General features: G+C 42.4%; 1 protein-coding gene across 1 annotated transcript in view; it reads right to left on the reverse strand.

Moving 5' to 3' along the window:
- Positions 1-4293: 4293 nt before the first annotated feature.
- The window catches only part of crhr1.2.S (corticotropin releasing hormone receptor 1, gene 2 S homeolog), a 54725-nt gene continuing 38496 nt past the window's right edge, over positions 4294-20522 (reverse strand). Inside the window, 12 exon segments of the mRNA NM_001085580.1 lie at positions 4294-4434; positions 5154-5195; positions 5518-5653; positions 6619-6704; positions 7172-7244; positions 7805-7865; positions 8014-8167; positions 9838-9958; positions 13201-13307; positions 13751-13836; positions 19782-19901; positions 19992-20073. Of these exon segments, the coding sequence (NP_001079049.1) occupies positions 4294-4434; positions 5154-5195; positions 5518-5653; positions 6619-6704; positions 7172-7244; positions 7805-7865; positions 8014-8167; positions 9838-9958; positions 13201-13307; positions 13751-13836; positions 19782-19901; positions 19992-20073 (1209 nt within the window).

Raw genomic sequence — 20522 nt, forward strand, 5'->3', positions numbered from 1 at the left:
AGCGACCAGGCGATGGTTTGAATCTCCAAAAATTCGTGGGCTTTTTCACATTTTATAGTAAAAAAATCAAAACAAAAGTTTTGGCATTTGGACTTTGATAAATAACCCCCTGAGTGTTACAATCTCTGCCTAATAGAGTTGGATACAAGAGCATCAGAAAAAGAAAAATTGGACACTTTGATGAGCCGATTGATACAATGAAAATTAATAATATAAATATGTTTTTGGATATGTCGGGACGCAGGAGAGCAGAGAGACTGCCGTGTGTCTGGGGATATGTAATCTCTACAAGATGAATTTTCCTTTGAGTTCCCCCCATAGGGGAGTCATTGGCACAGCCGGCATGTTCTAATGTGACATTACAGGCACTTTCCCCCCAGGTATCAGCGATGGATTTCGGTAGCTGCTTCTGATCTGATGATGGGCCAATCATCTCAAATCCTTCATTAAAGGGAACTCGCCTGTGTCTGGCACAGATAATGTTCTGCAGCCTCGATGGACGGGTATTGAGCCCTGCATGGGTCCATATAACATTTTTAAAGGTAACAAACACCTTGTTGCCTGGATACAATAGAAAATAGGTACTGATGTAGGAAAACTTCTACCAGTTAATGTGACAGTGAAGGCTTCTGCTTGCTGCACTGGTGATCCTGACTCCTGAGGCTTATGGGTTCTACTCTATAAATATGCCCAAATAGAACAAATATATACTTTATATAAACCACTTTGAGCACTTCAACTACTCTTGTTACACATTGTTGGCTGCTGAAGGGCCCCAGGCATTTAGGAGCCACCGTGGATTCTTTATCGAGAAAGAATTTAAATATATGAATCAAAGAGCAGGTAATACCTCCCAATCAAATTATAATAAGTAGTAATTGTTATTATTACAACTCCCGGCACCCCAAGACAGGTGTGGGATGATCAGTTACTGGGCCCAACAGCAAATTAACTTTCAGGCCCCAACATATCCAAGGTTATCCTATTTTACCAATATATGTTGAAATTGCTCATTAATTAGGACCTCATGGGGCCCCTATACCTCCTGGGCCCCCTGCAGCCACAGGGTCTGCTTCCTCTCTAATTTTACCCCTGGGGATGATTTGATTAAGGACATTTAAATTAAATTTGAGCAAGTAGGAACTTGGAAGTAATCTAAACAATTCTGCAACTGGTTTTCAATTCTGGTGTACCGGGGTCTATGACCCTGGCAACAAAAAACTACATTTATTGTGAGGCTCCTATTCATCCTTCATCCTGACATGTGAATACTGGTTGCTAGGGTCATTGATTGATTTAACTGGAGAAACTCCACTGTGCATCTAGGGCAGTGGTTCCCAAGCTGTAGGGTTGGCCAGCTAAGAGGCCCAGAGCTGTTGTTTTGGGAAGACATCCTGAAGTCCATTTAGAGTAAGAGTTGGGTGAGAATGCTCTTTGCAATTCTAGATACTCTTGAAAGCCCAGCTTGAAGTGAGATTTGGGATGAACACATCTTAGCTGCCCTGTGTATGGCTGATAGTGTGGACAATAAAAGACGGCCTTTAACCAAAAAACTCTAAAGACCACTGCACTATAGGAAAGCCTTACTTCTTATGCTTCATTGGCTACATGTTGGGTTAATTTTGCAATTAAATATACTAGTAAGCCTAATAATACAAGCTGGTCTTGTCCTATAATGATTATAATGCTCTGATTACTACAGCTATATATGAGGCTCCAATTGCTCCAACTTGGATTAACCTTATGCATATTCTATTTTGGCTACAGCTTGGTCCAGCTCTACCAATGTCCTACTGCTTGGGTTGGCTACAGGTTGCTCAAGGTCGATAAATATGCTAATATTCAAATAAAGAAGAGTTATACTATACCATAAATATGACAATACTTTCAGTAGGCACTGGTTGGTCTAGTCTTGTCAATGTACTACTGCTTTGATATGGCTATAGGTTGCTCAAGGGCCAGGAATTTGTTACTATTTTACTTGTTACTGGTTGGTCTAGCAACCTGTCTATATCCTACTGCTTTGTTTGCCTACAGGTTGGTCAAGGTCCATGAATATGCTAATATGTTTACTAGTGGGTCTAGCCCTGTCAATGTCCTACTGCTCTGATGTGCTACAGGTTGCTCAAAGGCTGTGAAACTGTTACTACTTTTACTAGTTATTGATTGGTCTAGCCCTGTCAATGTCCTATGGCTTTGATTGGCTACAGATTGCTCAAGGGCCATGAATCTGTTACTACTTTTACTAGTTACTGGTTGTTCAAGCCTTGTCAATGCCCTGCTGCTTTGATTGGCTATAGGTTGATCAAGGTCTATAAATATGTTACTATTTTTACTAGGTACTGGTTGGTCTAGCCCTGTCAATGCCCTACTGCTTTAATTGGCTATAGGTTGGTCAAGGGCTATGAATCTGTTACTACTTTTACTAGTTACTTTTTGTTCTAGCCCTGTCAATGTCCTACTACTTTGATTGGCGATACGTTGGTCAAGGTCTATGTTAATATTTTAACTAGTTACTGGTTGATCTAGCCCTGTCAATATCCTACTGCTTTGATTGGCTAGAGGCTGGTCAAGGACCATGAATATATTAATAGGTTGATTGGTTGTCTAGGCATACCTACTTCAGACTTGGTTATACATAGACAGCAGACACAACAATGCCAAACACACACATGCAATAACCACAGTTTCTCATTTCTAAAAAGAGTGACATTTAACAATTACATTTTCTTTCCACCAGTCGGCTAATGGTTTTCCAGAGCAACTGGGCCGCTTTATTCAGGAAGGTACAAAACAAAACATGTCTCTGTAGATCCCTTTGAGATAATCTCAGAATACAGAATTCACAACACCGCCAATGATTCATAAAACTGAACAACTCTCGCGTGTTACTTATAAATACATGTATTAGGATTAATTTGCTCATATACATATGGAGGACCTGTGTCCACATTAAATATTTAAATATATATTGGGGCACCTTTGCTGTTACACGCTGTGCTGTGTTAAAATAAAATAAATATGGGATGCCTTGTGTTAAGCCAGTATGCCCAGTGTGGTTAGAAGGTGGTAGAAGGTTTCACAGGTGCCATCTAAATCCACAGTATATAGTATGAGTTAAGGGTGGACAACATCTTGATGATGTTGTCAGTGGGCCTCCATGGTGGTTACCCAGTTATGATGATCCTTTTGGGGCTTTGATGGTTACTCTTAAAAGAAAAATGTCTCAGTGAAGGCTCAGAATGACAGTAGGTTATATAAGGTGCAAAAATAGGTTGACTTAGATGGCCAAATATAATTGGACAATGTATTTCATGTATCTTAAGGATGTCATCCACCATAATGTAGGATGTAAGGCTGATTCAAGATAATCTCCAGCCTACCAATGGAATTGCACTTGGACAGTTTACATCTCATGTCACATATATTCCTAACCGTGCCTTGCCTTGATAAGCACAGAGTTGCCAGTCAAGACTACACGTAGACATGGAATGGAAAGACAAAGTAGGCATTCTGATTTATACCTCAATTCCACAGATTAACATATAAACACGAGTATGATCACAGACTCAAGCGTTACAGAAAAAATAGACTTCAGCCTGTTATAGTTCATCTACAGGAATCATCTCAGCAGAAACACCTGGAAGTCTCTATCCACCGCCCTTTGATGGTCCACATATTTCCACATGATCTATTATTCATGGATACACATCTTCACTGAATGATGTCCCAAAATGCATGATGCAGAACCCAGTGCACAGCACACGAATATATATATGTAATACATTGTGCTCGTTTTTTTTTTTGGTTGAGGATGATTATACTAGGTGAAGACATGTAGGGCTTCCCCTTTGAGTTCTGCTGCTTGGTCTGGTGCTGGTGTGGCCTTGTTCTCCAGGTACTGAGAAGAGGATCCATACTGTGGTCATCTATTCTCTTTGGAAAAATCTGAAACTGTGTCTCTCAGAGCTTGTCTGGCTGGTGATAAATCAGTGTATGAATTGTGCTGTGTGCAGAGTCCTGTCCTCAATTCTTCCCTGGGCCTGGCAGTGCCAGTACTGCGCTCTTGCTTGTGGAACCTCCCTTGTGGCACCTGCACTCCACTATATCTTGAGTTGATTGTCTTGGTCCGTCTAGTTGAGGATAGATATTGGCCCCTGTAATTAGCCAAGCCTAGAAACCACGCAGGAGGACAAACCCTCTTCAGCCATTCAGAAGATGGCTCCTCTTGTAAGGGTTTGAGGAGTTCTTAGAAGAGCAGGCGCTTAAGGGAAATTCTCATGTAGAGTACATTCAAATGGCAGAAGATTGCTTGATGCTGTGGAAACTAATCCGAGTGGGTGATGTGGGAATGGACATGGCACGGGCCACGCGAGCACGGATTGAATGCTTGTCCTGCCATCGGTGCCATCGCTTCCGGACTGCTGAGCGCACCTACAACAGCGAAAAAATGATAAAAATAGCGATAAGAAAAATAATGTAGCCCCAAGTGCAAAATGTAGGGTTGTTAGGGGGCAGCATAGAGTTTTTTTACCCTATAAAAGCATAAGGCTGCACACTCATGTATTATAAGGGATAATGTACCCCTTACTGTAAATGATAAGGATATTAGAAGTCACTGAGGGGTTGTTCTGTGACCATATAAAGACACAAGGCTGCAGGCTGAGTTATACAGGGAACTCTGAGTATCACTCATGTATTATAAGGGATAATGTACCCCCTACTGTAAATGATAAGGATATTAGAAGTCACTGAGGGGTTGTTCTGTGACCATATAGAGGCACAAGGCTGCAGGCTGAGTTATACAGGGAACTCTGAGTATCACTCATGTATTATAAGGGATAATGTACCCCCTACTGTAAATGATAAGGATATTAGAAGTTACTGAGGGGTTCTCTGATCATATAAAAGCACATGTGATATATAAAAGGCATATAGTATGTCCAATACATGTTTATGGTATTAGAGTACCAGTCTCACAAACAACAACATGGTCGATAAAAATTGAGTGGAGTGGAGTCTTACTGCCTGGAGGGGAATGTTTTATTTGCCTACTGACAAAAGTTTAATTGGCTGCTTGTCTCTTGTTTTCAGTAGCACTTCAGGATGGCACAATGATAAGGCTGCCCAATGTGACATATGAATGTACCCACCTCACTATTAAGGAAGCAGTAGAAAACTGAAACAAAGAAACCCTGTGGAGAAATAAAAAAGAGATTTGATGACAATTTTACTCCACAATTGAACTTTTGCACTAACATGAGAATACCTCAGTCACGCCGACTCTCTTACTTCTTAGACAAAGCCCCCAACACAATTGGTTGTGCAATAAATATGGCTACATTGGCATCGGATCCCAGAACAAACATGGCTTCATAAAAGTAATTTCAAACCAAACCCAAATATTATTATTCCATTCAAGGACCTCTATTGTTGAGCTATTTCTTTCTCCCACCAGAGGTGGAGCTAAAGGAGCTCCCAAATCCTAATTTCTGACTTTCCCCAGACCCCACCCACCTGAAAGGACTGCAGGAAAGAGTTGAAATAGATAAAGACGATACGTGAGATTTCATCCTCCCCGGGCGTCACAAAGAAAAGCATGTAGGTGATCCCAAGCAAAGGCAGGAGCACCAGGGTGGCTTTAACAGCTTTCCTGAAAGGTTTCAAAAGAAATATTAATTGAACCGTTCCACATACATCCAGGGATCCAAATGGCATTGGGAGGTAGAATCAACATGTTGCTAGACTGTACCAATTTGTAGGTTTTACAATCCAATAATTTATCAAATTTGTAAGGGGTAGCCACTCAAGTCCACTTAGATTAATATTTAGCAAAACATCCTATCTAAAGCCTTACGCATTTTGTGCATGAGACTCTTAAGGCTTTGCATAGAACGTTTTGCTGAATATCAAAGTGGGGGACAAGGACATATCTGGACCAAGAGGCTTTGAAAAACGTTTAGAATGCTCAAAATTCTACAAAAAAGCAACAGACCAGCCCAATTATCCCTTTTCATGGCCATTGTTTAGTATTCTATTCCCTGCAAGAAATATGGGATAATCAGTGGACTGCACTGTTGGCTTTTAGGCTGATTGCACAACAATTTGGTGCCTTATACAATGGTGAATGATGGCAGCTCTGTCAATGGCAAGTGCTTAGAGTAACACTTTCAAAAGATAATGGACACCTGAGCGTTATTAATCTCCCGCCCAACTAACACTAGATACAGTTCACAAAAGTCTTTTTTCTTTTCTTCTTAGAAAATAGTATAATATCAGAATTTAAAGTATAGAAATGGGGAAGCTGGAGGGACTAGCATTTATAGACTGGTGTAAAAGTTGGGTCCTTCAGTAGCTCCTTGAGATGGAAAGGGACATGTCCTTCAGCTACAATTTATTTTAATTTAGAACAATGAAAGCATGTGAAGAAGGAGCGTACATAAGGTGGGAAGGGGTGAGTGACAAGTTCAGTGGAGTGATGGCAGTAACTGGGATGGAAACCAAGAAATGTCTTAAGAAGAAAGGAGGCCAAGGATCGGCAACAGCAATGAGAGCCAAAGGACGAGTGAGGAAAAGGCAATGTTGTTGGAGTGAGAGCAAACACAACAGCTTACCTACCTGTACTGTATGGTCTCTGAAGTGGTGGAAGCTCTGAGCTTTGTCATCAGAATCCGTACAATGTTGAATAAAAATATGAAGTTGATCTGAAAGCAAACGGAATAAACCAGTTAGATGTTTGAATATGGTCTTTTTGAGTGCAGGCTCAGCAAGCATGAGGCATGAACATTGGTGGCAATGAATATTTCTCACTTTTTGGTCTTTGGACACGTGTCCAAGGACTCTAGAGGGGGCTCAGCCCCCCAAAAATCTGCTCTAGACATAAATGCTTTTAATCTTTAAAAAATTACATTGATATAAACATAAGAAACATGGTTCCTTGACCATCTGCAAGACTTTCCTCTCATCAGAAGATTCTGATACTAATTAGTCATGCATACAGGCTAGCCAATCACAAGCATGAATGCATCAACAGGCAGGAAGTCCTTCTGCTCCTTAATCTGCTTATTATTTGTTTTCTAGCTCCACTAACAAGAACTGGAGACTCTTCCCTTGCACTTACTTAGGCGCCCCAGCCACACAATAACCATTGCTAGTGGAAACACGTTCTTACCAGCAGCACAAGGATGACAGGTCCTTGGTAGATAAAATCTGTGTAGACTCCCGCTTTCTTCCCAAACCAGCACCTAGGAAAGATAAACACACATCCCATTTGGTGTCTTTCATATGACCCTTTGTGATCCTTTTTGTACTGGATTTTTTTAAAATTTGTGTAACCAGCACAGAAGAGAGCTTAAACCAAATCTGTAGTCAATCATAGGGCTCATCCAGCCTTTGGCCAATCAATGCATTACAAGTGTAATTGGGCTTATTCAACCTATAGCCAATTAAAGAATTCGAATGGTTATTGAGCTTCTCTATCCAACCAGTGAAATAAATAGAATGGTCATTTGGATATCCAACCTTTATTCAATCAAAGCACTAGAATGGCCACAGATCTTACTCAACCTATAGCCAATCAATGATTAGAATATTCATTGAGTGTATCCAAGGATAGTCACACACCTTACTCAACCTTTAGTCAACCAAAACAATAGAATGGCCATGGGGCTTACCCAACTGAGAGCGAGACAAAGTGCTGATAAGGGTTATTTTCGTAGACCGTCCTACTTTCCCACACTCCCTATACTGACTCTCCTTTATAGATCTCTCTCAGTCCCCAGAACAGAACCCAGTTTGCTCTTACTTTTCATTGTCGTAGTAAAGTTTGCCAATGGCCCAAGCCACAATGATGGGAAAGGGGATACCTGTAGAGAAGAGAGATACGAGTAAGGATTAAAGAAGGGTGCAAGATTCTAATAAAGATACAGACATGAAAGAAACTGTAAGATGAGGGATGAGCCAAACCCAGGGAATTTAGGGAAAAAAAATGCTACAGGTCTCCCCGTGACTCACACCAGCCAATACAGATGAACATCCATTTGCGCAGTTTGTCAGTTGAGTAGGTTAGAACAATGGCCGTGTGCAGGTAACAGCCCTCCCCAAACATCCAGAAGAAGTTGGTAACATAAAAATAATTGTGAGCGATGGTGACCAGGCGGCACCAAACCTAACAGAGAGAGACAGGAAAGAGGAATCTATATGAGCAATTATAATGGAACTCATTCTAACATATCTCTGTATGCTGGGACTGGCATGATCTATTTCATTGCCATTTCCTAGATTGCTACTTTGCTGTGCCACCCTGCAGGAAGCAGACTCCAAGGCTGCAGTCATATATCTTAAATCCCCAGCAAAATACATTTCTTGGACCCCCCTTCCAATTGAGTTAGGGTCTGGGGATCACTGAAAAGCTAAACAATTCATGTCACTATGCTGTGCTGCAGCAGTGCCATCCTATCGTCCATAACCCTGTGTGTCACCTTGTAGCCAAAGGCAGATATTTTGTTGTGTTACTGTACTGTACACACCTCAATTCCTCTGTTCAACCGTACTGTACAGAGCTGCATTCCCATGTATCACCCTACTGTACAGAGCTGCATTCCCTTGTACCACCCTACTGTACAGAGCTGCATTCCCATGTACCACCCTACTGTACAGAGCTGCATTCCCATGTGCCACCCTACTGTACAGAGCTGCATTCCCCTGCACCACCCTACTGTAAAGAGCTGCATTACCCTGTACCACCCTACTGTACAGAGCTGCATTCCCATGTACCACCCTACTGTACAGAGCTGCATTCCCATGTACCACCCTACTGTACAGAGCTGCATTCCCCTGTACCACCCTACTGTACAGAGCTGCATTCCCATGTACCACCCTACTCTACAGAGCTGCATTCCCTTGTACCACCCTACTGTACAGAGCTGCATTCCCTTGTACCACCCTACTGTACAGAGCTGCATTTCCATGTGCCACCCTACTGTACAGAGATGCATTCCCCTGCACCACCCTACTGTAGAGAGCTTTTTTTATCCTGTGCCATCCTGCTAGTAAAGGCAGATGCTGCTGTTTGTTACACAGAGCAAATGGACCAGGCTGGGTAATGATGGCAATGCCTTGTGTATATATGCTGGTCAATATGCTCTCTGCAGATAGATCCAGAGGAAGGAGATTGCTGAGTCAGATGGGCTGGTAGGGCTGAGTGCAGTGCCCCAAGCTTATGCTGCAGTGGAGATATCAGCAGCCGTCACTCATCAGACTCTTATTAAACTGCTCCTATCCTTGATTCACCCTAATCACAATGAATAAGTTAACTGTGCTCTTGTGGGAGCAAAAGGCAAGGCTGCTGCCAGGCACTGATATACAGATAAAAAACAGAGTAGGGATCATACTGTACATTCCTTCCACTGCAGTGCAACACAGAAGAAGAGATTTTCATATATTCATATATATATATATATATATATATATATATATATATATATATATATATATATATATATATATATATATATATATATATATATATATATATATATATATATATATATATATATATATATACATTCTGTATATATACTGTATATATATCAGTATCTCCCCTTTCAATGCAAGGGGCACCGACCAATGGAAAGCAGACAGAGGCCATCCCAATACAGAGTGCCAGGGCAATAAAGAATGGTGTATCTGCAGGAGGGAGCAATGGAATACAAATATGTCCCAGGGCCTGTATTCAGGGTGCTACTGGGTGTGTTCCATCTAATACAGTTTTCCCCTCCCACTGCAGGGCGACATATTGACTCTGCTATAGTGTGGCCCCTGCAACACATTACTCACCACATTGCTGTCGTGGGCTTCATGGCTGAGAGTGAGCTGCATCACAAACCAGGTTACATTACGCAGAATAAAAGCCGTGATCAGGTTCCAGTGGATGATATTACGTAGGCACCGGATGCTCCTGAAAAGATGGAAAGTCAGCGTAGGGCTCCTATTGATTATATACCTTGGCTTACTATATACAGGGCTGGCATCAGGGCATACGGGGGCATACAGACAGGGGCCTTATGACAGAGTTGGATTTGTGGGTGTAAAAACTCTGGGGCTTAGGGCGAGTAGGCTGTGTCTGGGTGGTGGTGGAATATAGTTTGCCATTTTTTTTGTAATGTATAGTACAGGTATAGGATCTGTTATCCGGAAACCCATTATCCAGAAAGCTCCGAATTTACGGAAAGGCAATTTCCCATAGACTCCATTTTATCCAAATAATCCGAATTTAAAAAAAATGATTCCCTTTTTCTGTGTAATAATAAAACAGTAGCGTGTACTTGATCCCAACTAAGATATAATTGAACCAGCCTATTGGCTTTATTTAATGTTTACATGATTTTTGAGTAGACTTAAGGTATGGAGATCCAAATTACGGAAAGATCCATTCTCTGGAAAGCCCTGGGTCCCGAGCATTCTGGATAACGGGTCCCATACCTGTAGGGAATTAGTTAGACATGGTTAAATAAAGCCCTCCTGATACTGGGCAGCACTCATGCAAAATTGAGTGCCTGCGTAAAAATGTCACAGCGAGATTAGTCTGCCATTTAAAAAGGCCATGGTGGAAAGATCAGCAGCCAACCCGCCCCCTATCCTTCTCTTCACCCTCTCCTCCTGCAAGTCCTCGGCATATTGACTGGAAGCATGTGACTGACTGCTGCGTTACTGCCTGCTCTAAAATACACAGCTGCCCAGAAATGTCAATTCTAAACAGTGTCGGAATGGGATGCCAGGGGCCCACCAGAAAACCTTAGTCCATGGGCTCATTCTTCAAAACTATTTCTCCTCTTCTTCACCTCACTCAACCTCTGTTCTTCAAGTCTCTTTTCTTTCTATTCTATTATTTATTATTCTATCTATTTAGCCTCTCTGTTCCCATACAGAAGTAGGTATTGACCATGAAACAGGCCAAATGGTTAGAAGCAGGAGGGCCTACTGACACTTGGGCCAACCAGGATTTTTCCTGTTATCCCAGTGGGCCAGTCCGACACTGATTCTAAGAAAGACCAGCAGGATTCTGCAAAATGTGCTATTTTAGGGGTGTGAACCTCCAATGGAAGCTTATAAGGATTTATCGTAATGTACTTCTTTATCTCCCTCCAAAACCTTTCCATCATAATCCTCTGGCAAGAAACATTCATAGGGATATGTGGCCGAAAAAATAAGCCAAGCTGCAACCCACTGTGACAGTAGATACCATAAATATCTAGCTAGGATTACAGATTCCCCTTTAAGTTTAGTTCACTTTCATGAACACTGAGAGGCAAAGCTTGCAAGATACATCAGTGGGTTGACTATGATGCCAAAATGAGTTGTATGACATCATTAGTAATAAGAAAGCCAACATTTTGAGACTGTTCTTTTTTAAGTGAGACTGCCCCCCCCCCCGACTCACACAGACAGTTTTGTATTAATTAAGCCTCTCCACTACTCATTAAGGGTAAGGCCAGACGAGGAGATTCGGGGAGATAGTCGCATAAAAGACGTGGCGATAAGTCGCCAGGCGACAAAATCTCCCCGAATCTCCTCGTCTGGCCTTACCCTTAGGCTGTCAATCACACAATAAGACTGCTCTTTCCCATTGAAACTTTCCTTCATTCCATAAATAAGATTCAATGACCAAAAGGTCTTGTTGGTAAATCTGGTCCTCACTCAGCATGACAGTTCTTTATAATCAATAAATAACTAAATGAGACTATCACCCAGTTATTAACACTATGATCCACTCAATAAGACTTAGTAGGGATATGCACTACTCAATAAATTACCCAATACTCAATAAGCTTGTTTCCTTCCCAATAAGACTATCCTTTACTTATTAGGACTGCCCCCTACTCAATAAGTGCTCCCTAATACTTGATAAGGTTGCCTCTAGTCAATAAACTTGTTTCCAACTCAATACAACTGTTCCCTTTTTAATAAGGCTGTTCCCAGTTTAGTTAGACTAGCCCCAACTACTCAATAAGACTGCTCCTACTCAATAAGCTTGTTTCCTACTCAAAACAACTGTTACCTTTTTAATAAGACTGTTCCCCATTCAATAAGACTGGCCCCTACTATGCAATCAGTCTGCTCCTACTCATTTAGTGTGTTTCATACTCAATAAAATGATCCCTTCTTTATTAATACTGCCCCCTATTCAATAAGACTAGCCCCTATTACTCAATAAGGTTGCCACAGTAAGCTTGCTTCCTACTCAATACAACTGTTCCCTTTTTAATAAGGCTATGATCCTTTCAATTACACTAGCCCCTACTACTCAATAAGACTGATCCTGCACAATAAGCTTGTTTCCTACTCAATACAACTGTTCCATTTTTAATAAGGCTGTTGCCCTTTCCATTACACTAGCCCCTACTACTCAATAAGACTGATCCTACTCAATAAGCTTGTTTCCTACCCAATAAAACCATCACTTCTTGATTAACACTGCCCCCTATTCAATAAGACTAGCCCCTATTACTCAATAAGGTTGCCACAGTAAGCTTATTTCCTACTCAATACAACTGTTCCCTTTTTAATAAGGCTATGGCCCTTTCAATTACACTACCCCCTACTACTCAATAAGACTGATCCTACTCAATAAGCTTGTTTCCTACTCAATACAACTGTTCCCTTTTTAATAAGGCTGTTGCCCTTCCAATTACACTAGCCTCTACTACTCAATAAGACTGATCCTACTCAATAAGCTTGTTTCTTTCCTACTCAATAAAACTGTCCCTTCTTTAATAAGACTTTTCCCTATTTAATTGGAGTGACACCAACTACTCAGTAAAACTGCGTGTACTCAATAAGCTTGTTTCCTACTCAGTAAGACTGTCCCCTACTTAATAAGACTGACTCCTACTCAATATGAAGGACCCCTACACATAAAGCTTGTTTCCTACTCAATAACACCAGCCCTACTCAATAAGCTTGTTCCTTACTCAATAAGACTGGCCTCTACTACTCAATAAGATCATCCTCTACTCAATATGGGGTTCCTTTGCTCATTACACCCAATAAAACCTTCTTTCAGTCATCATACAGTATATGCATCCTATGGTTCCAAGGACATTTACTGGACTACAACTCCCAGCATCCATAGCAGTTACCATCTGAGAAGTCATATACAGGTATTGGCCACTATTCCTTATTTAAGGATTCTACACTTACCTCAACCTCAAGAACAGGATAAAAGCCACCAGGAGAGCACAAAGGGAAATGGAGTGACCCAGGAAGTTAATCACGATGGCTATGTGATAATGAACTTTGGTTTTCTTCTGCAGGGGGAGAGGAAGAAAAAAAAATACAGCTCAATGTTGTGATAACACTTAAAGGGTCATAAACAATTATTGCCCTCTTCATTTTCTCTTATCCTACTGTCTGAGCTTGTAGATTCAGTCTTGCCTAACTGACATTGTCTTTCAGCCTGCCTAGTTGAAACCTTAGTTGCCACCTCCCATGAGACTCCTACTGTGTTACAATCACATAACAAGAAGCAAGGGGAGGACATGGTTTGGCAATGCGTAGAGTTTGGTCACACATCACCGGGTCTCTTCATAGCACTGAAAATTCCTAGGAAATTCCTAAGGGAGTCAGTTAGCATGTCATTATTGCAAAGGACTGAATACTTTTTAGGGGATTTAGTTACACTTTGATCATGTATTTATTTAAAGTCATATTTCATATTACACCAGTGGTTTGGCCCAGATCATCACTTTACCTCTTGCTTTAGAATCTCCTGGCATTGAGCGTAGTCTCCTCTCCCAGCCCAGCTGCCGTTCAGGTGACATTCTCTGTACACATTCCCTGGGAAGAAGAGCAAAGAGACCTAATGATATAGAAAACCCAGAACCAGTTCTGTGACGAGACTTCATTTCACAGGCAAAAAAGGCCCATCGGTCACGCAATGAGGTGATACCATTTGCCTGGACACAGAGGAGACAACGACGATCTCCCACAGTGAAGAACCATAATGGCAAACGTTATCCAAAATTTTTCTTGATCCAGTGACTCTGTAGAGAATTTATTGCTCTAAATGTCTGCTGGGGCAAAGTTACTCAACTGCACTCCCTAGCAATGTCTGTGCTGAATAATGTATTTTACCCATGATTAACTGCATGAGCTTGATTAAAAATAGAGGCTGGAGGACACATTTGGAGAGAACTTTCATCAGGTCTTCATTATTTTTTTGAAGTGGCCCATTGATTATATATCCCACAGGGTCCACTAACTACAGATGATTGCAGGGGAAATTCTGTGCAGGTAGTGGGGGTTTGACCCTCACCAGGAATAAGGTGCAGACAATTTCTAGTATTTGGGCCAGAGATAGAAAAGAGGCATCTCATCTACAAGCGGAGGATTTAAAACAAGATAACCTTGTGTCCATGAGAGGATAAGTGACGTAACTGAGTCCTGTGGAATCTGGTGCAACTTTTCCTTCGGAGTGCTCCCCAACTCATGTAGGCAATGTACCACAGCAGTGGCATAGGCTTCATAGAGTTATAGTAGGCTTACCAATGGGTGGGGAACATTGCTGGTTGATCCTGGTGCGTTGGCAGCCCTACTAGATACTCCATTGGGAGGACTATAACACACACAAGAGTTAAACTCGTTTATCAGCATAATCAAAGTTCTTTTTATGCAATCTTCTCTTCTGCCTAAATCTCTCCTCTTCATTCTCATTAGCGGTGCCCTAATTAGCAGGCTGCAATGAGCTGACAGTGAGATACACATTGCCAAGATTGACCTTGGATCCTCACACCTCCATCAGCAGTGAGGGGAGAGAGTGGGACATGTGAGAGGTCCATGGGAGGTTGGACAAGATCCTGCTACTCACACCTCCATCTCCTATATGACATGGTGATACAGTAACTAACGTAATGAAGAAATGCTGACATGTTGTGCATTCAGGGCTTTTTTTGGCTCTGTTTTTAATACTGGGACAGAAGCATTATGACCTCAGGCTTGTCGTGTACGTAGTAAAATTAAATTCTGATTAATAAAATAAATTACATAGTAAGTAACTTTGCAATATTTAAGGAATATTTACAATTATTACACACATTTAGTGGTAGCTTGATATTGGAACAAAATTTTTCTGTGCTTTCTTCTCTGGTGGTTGTGTAGGAATAAACAATGCCTATAGTAACAGTGGGATAATAGTCTCTGGGAAGGGAGTGTGACTGTGGGATAGTAGGTATAGTAGGGAGAGATGGTGCCTATAGTAACAGTGGGATAATAGTCTCTGGGAAGGGAGTGTGACTGTGGGATAGTAGGTATAGTAGGGAGAGATGGTGCCTATAGTAACAGTGGCTAATAGTCTCTGGGAAGGGAGTGTGACTGTGGGATAGCAGGTATAGTAGGGAGAGATGGTGTCTATAGTAACAGTGGATAATAGTCTCTGGGAAGGGAGTGTGACTGTGGGATAGCAGGTATAGTAGGGAGAGATGGTGCCTATAGTAACAGTGGGATAATAGTCTCTGGGAAGGGAGTGTGATTGTGGGATAGCAGGTATAGTAGGGAGAGATGGTGTCTATAGTAACAGTGGATAATAGTCTCTGGGAAGGGAGTGTGACTGTGGGATAGCAGGTATAGTAGGGAGAGATGGTGCCTATAGTAACAGTGGGATAATAGTCTCTGGGAGGGGAGTGTGACTGTGGGATAGCAGGTATAGTAGGGAGAGATGGTGCCTATGGTAACAGTGGATAATAGTCTCTGGGAAGGGAGTGTGACTGTGGGATAGCAGGTATAGTAGGGAGAGATGGTGTCTATAGTAACAGTGGATAATAGTCTCTGGGAAGGGAGTGTGACTGTGGGATAGCAGGTATAGTAGTGAGAGATGGTGCCTATAGTAACAGTGGGATAATAGTCTCTGGGAAGGGATTATGGAGGTGGGATAGCAGGTATAGTAGGGAGAGATGGTGCCTATAGTAACAGTGGGATAATAGTCTCTGGGAAGGGAGTGTGACTGTGGGATAGCAGGTATAGTAGGGAGAGATGGTGTCTATAGTAACAGTGGATAATAGTCTCTGGGAAGGGAGTGTGACTGTGGGATAGCAGGTATAGTAGGGAGAGATGGTGTCTATAGTAACAGTGGAATAATAGTCTCTGGGAAGGGAATGTGACTGTGGGATAGCAGGTATAGTAGGGAGAGATGGTGCCTATAGTAACAGTGGGATGATAGTCTCTGGGAAGGGAGTGTGACTGTGGGATAGCAGGTATAGTAGGGAGAGATGGTGTCTATAGTAACAGTGGGATAATAGTCTCTGGGAAGGGAGTGTGACTGTGGGATAGCAGGTATAGTAGGGAGAGATGGTGCCTATAGTAACAGTGGGATAATAGTCTCTGGGAAGGGAGTGTGACTGTGGGATAGCAGGTATAGTAGGGAGAGATGGTGCCTATAGTAACAGTGGGATGATAGTCTCTGGGAAGGGAGTGTGACTGTAGAATAGCAGGTATAGTAGGGAGAGATGGTGTCTATAGTAACAGTGGATAATAGTCTCTGGGAAGGGAGTGTGACTGTGGGATAGCAGGTATAGTAGGGAGAGATGGTGTCTATAGTAACAGTGGGATAATAGTCTCTGGGAAGGGAGTGTGACTGTGGGATAGCAGGTATAGTAGGGAGAGATGGTGCCTATAGTAACAGTGGGATAATAGTCTCTGGGAAGGGAGTGTGACTGTGGGATAGCAGGTATAGTAGGGAGAGATGGTGTCTATAGTAACAGTGGGATAATAGTCTCTGGGAAGGGAGTGTGACTGTAGAATAGCAGGTATAGTAGGGAGAGATGGTGTCTATAGTAACAGTGGATAATAGTCTCTGGGAAGGGAGTGTGACTGTGGGATAGCAGGTATAGTAGGGAGAGATGGTGCCTATAGTAACAGTGGGATAATAGTCTCTGGGAAGGGAGTGTGACTGTGGGATAGCAGGTATAGTAGGGAGAGATGGTGCCTATAGTAACAGTGGATAATAGTCTCTGGGAAGGGAGTGTAACTGTGGGATAGCAGGTATAGTAGGGAGAGATGGTGTCTATAGTAACAGTGGGATAATAGTCTCTGGGAAGGGAGTGTGACTGTGGGATAGCAGGTATAGTAGGGAGAGATGGTGTCTATAGTAACAGTGGATAATAGTCTCTGGGAAGGGAGTGTGACTGTGGGATAGCAGGTATAGTAGGGAGAGATGGTGTCTATAGTAACAGTGGGATAATAGTCTCTGGGAAGGGAGTGTGACTGTGGGATAGCAGGTATAGTAGGGAGAGATGGTGCCTATAGTAACAGTGAATAATAGTCTCTGGGAAGGGAGTGTGACTGTGGGATAGCAGGTATAGTAGGGAGAGATGGTGTCTATAGTAACAGTGGATAATAGTCTCTGGGAAGGGAGTGTGACTGTGGGATAGCAGGTATAGTAGGGAGAGATGGTGCCTATAGTAACAGTGGGATAATAGTCTCTGGGAAGGGAGTGTGACTGTGGGATAGCAGGTATAGTAGGGAGAGATGGTGCCTATAGTAACAGTGGATAATAGTCTCTGGGAAGGGAGTGTAACTGTGGGATAGCAGGTATAGTAGGGAGAGATGGTGTCTATAGTAACAGTGGGATAATAGTCTCTGGGAAGGGAGTGTGACTGTGGGATAGCAGGTATAGTAGGGAGAGATGGTGTCTATAGTAACAGTGGATAATAGTCTCTGGGAAGGGAGTGTGACTGTGGGATAGCAGGTATAGTAGGGAGAGATGGTGTCTATAGTAACAGTGGGATAATAGTCTCTGGGAAGGGAGTGTGACTGTGGGATAGCAGGTATAGTAGGGAGAGATGGTGCCTATAGTAACAGTGAATAATAGTCTCTGGGAAGGGAGTGTGACTGTGGGATAGCAGGTATAGTAGGGAGAGATGGTGTCTATAGTAACAGTGGATAATAGTCTCTGGGAAGGGAGTGTGACTGTGGGATAGCAGGTATAGTAGGGAGAGATGGTGCCTATAGTAACAGTGGATAATAGTCTCTGGGAAGGGAGTGTGACTGTGGGATAGCAGGTATAGTAGGGAGAGATGGTGCCTATAGTAACAGTGGATAATAGTCTCTGGGAAGGGAGTGTGACTGTGAGATAGCAGGTATAGTAGGGAGAGATGGTGTCTATAGTAACAGTGGGATGATAGTTTCTGGGAAGGAAGTGTGAGATAGCAGGTATAGTTGGGCATCATTTCATATTGATGTTCCTCAAGCTGTGTCCCATATGCCAAGTTACAGTTATAGTACAATAGTAGTAGTATTTTATATAAATAACATGACTCTTTGAGTCTGTATAGTACAATATCCATTAGTTTTCATATTACTTTGCTAGGAGTCAAGGGCAGGCTTTAAGCAGGGAGCTCCCTATCGTCTGTGCCACTGGTTATAGATCAGCACAAAAAGAGAATTGATTTCCAGCGGGTCCTGTGCTCCATCCCCAGTTATCCTCACTCCCCCCCTCCATCTAAGACCTGCAGGTTCCTACACAAAGAAAAGACAGAGGCAGTGACACCAGCAGATCGAGACCGCAGACTATTTGTGCTCGTTGGAGGGGGAGATTTAGGGGGACAGTGAGTCCTCAGTTTGACTGAAAGGGTGAAGACTCCATTATCCCACGGACGGGCATTATATGTAAAACAGAGCCTGGGAGTCCCACGTGGAGCGATTCTTACAGCACAAGGTCCATTTAATCCAGCGCAGCAGAATATACAGCAGTTTAATTGGATTTTCAGCTTGCCTTGCTTTCTCATTACTTGCAGACAAATCTATTTTGCCAACGGTTTGAGTTTGTGAAATGTGAAGCTGAAGGCGCCTCATTTTCTACCGGGTCAACAGGTCTTTCCGAATATAAAGAACCCAGAAATCCCTTTGAATCACGGCCAGGCAATTTGCACCACCAGATAAAAGCCGAGTGTGGGGGCTATAGAGGGATTGCAATCTGCTCGCTACAGATGTGTCCCCAAAATATTGATCTGTATAACTAATTATTGTGCTGAAAGGGATCCTGTCGTCGAAAAACACGTTTTTTTCAAAACACATCAGTTAATAGTGCTACTCCAGCAGAATTCTGCACTGAAATCCATTTCTCAAAAGAGCAAACAGATTTTTTTATATCCAATTTTGAAATCTGACATGGGGCTAGACATTTTGTCAATTTCCCAGCTGCCCCTGGTCATGTGACTTGTGCCTGCACTTTAGAAGAGAAATGCTTTCTGGTAGGCTGCTGTTTTTCCTTCTCAATGTAACTGAATGTGTCTCAGTGGGACCTGGATTTTACTATTGAGTGCTGTTCTTAGATCTACCAGGCAGCTGTTATCTTGTGTTAGGGAGCTGCTATCTGGTTACCTTCCCATTGTTCTTTTGTTTGGCTGCTGGGGGGGAAAAGGGAGGTGGGTGATATCACTCCAACTTGCAGTACAGCAGTAAAGAGTGATTGAAGCTTATCAGAGCACAAGTCACATGACTGGGGGCAGCTGGGAAATTGACAGATTTCAAAACTGAATATAAAAAAATCTCTTTGCTCCTTTGAGAAATGGATTTCAGTGCAGAATTCTGCTGGAGCAGCACTATTAACTGATTTTGAATTTTTTTTTCCCAAGCTACAGTGCTCTAATATATATATCCCCAGAATCTCTGCCTATTGGTTCTCATAGCTGCACCCCAGAAACCCTCTTGTATTTCCTTGACTCAGTTTATGTTGCTAAAACAGCAATAGCATGGGATCTTGAAATGCAGCTTTCGGAGAAATGTACCTGTTGTGTTGTATTGCACCCCATGGAAGTACTCGGGGCAGGGTCTGGCCACCATCTGTCCAGCTGCAGTACTGGGCCAGCAAGTGCCGATCATATCAATGGAAGCGTTGCAGGTAAAACCTGTAGGAGAAGAGGAAACAATCTCATGTGTATATAGGGGGCAAAATATGTCTTTATATTTAGGATCAAGGAGGCCTCATGGGTTCTTACCTGTGAAGTTAGAATTGTGCTGCAGGGTTTCACATTGGTCCTGGAGAGAGGTGAGGGCAAAACTGATTCCAGCAGCGATCACCTAGAAGAGTAACAAAGGGGTCCTAATTCACATCTGAAGGGAACCGGAAGGCAGAATAAGAGCAAATGAATAGGGGGCAAAATCCAAACCTCAAATCCTCATATTTTATCCTGTAACCCTTCATGGTTAATGTAAACTGAGCAATCAGCCTCAAACAACTCCAAATACCTGACCCTCTTATCATCTGTCCAACTGGTTTGCCCAGATTTGTGTTGAGGTCACAAAGGCCCAGGCCTAGGGTGCAAGATTTAAAGGGCATGTAAAATCCCATTTTTACTTTCTTTAATGAAAAAGAAACCTATCTCCAATATACTTTAATTAAAAAATGTGTACTGTTTTTATAAGAAACCTGACTGTATGCAGTGAAATTCTCCCTTCATTTACTGCTGTGGATAGGAATTGTCAGACGGTCCCTAACTGCTCTGCAGGGAAACAATCATACTTATGAA

Source organism: Xenopus laevis, chromosome 9_10S (genome assembly GCF_017654675.1).
Source record: "Xenopus laevis strain J_2021 chromosome 9_10S, Xenopus_laevis_v10.1, whole genome shotgun sequence".
NCBI classification, from domain to species: Eukaryota; Metazoa; Chordata; class Amphibia; order Anura; family Pipidae; genus Xenopus; species Xenopus laevis.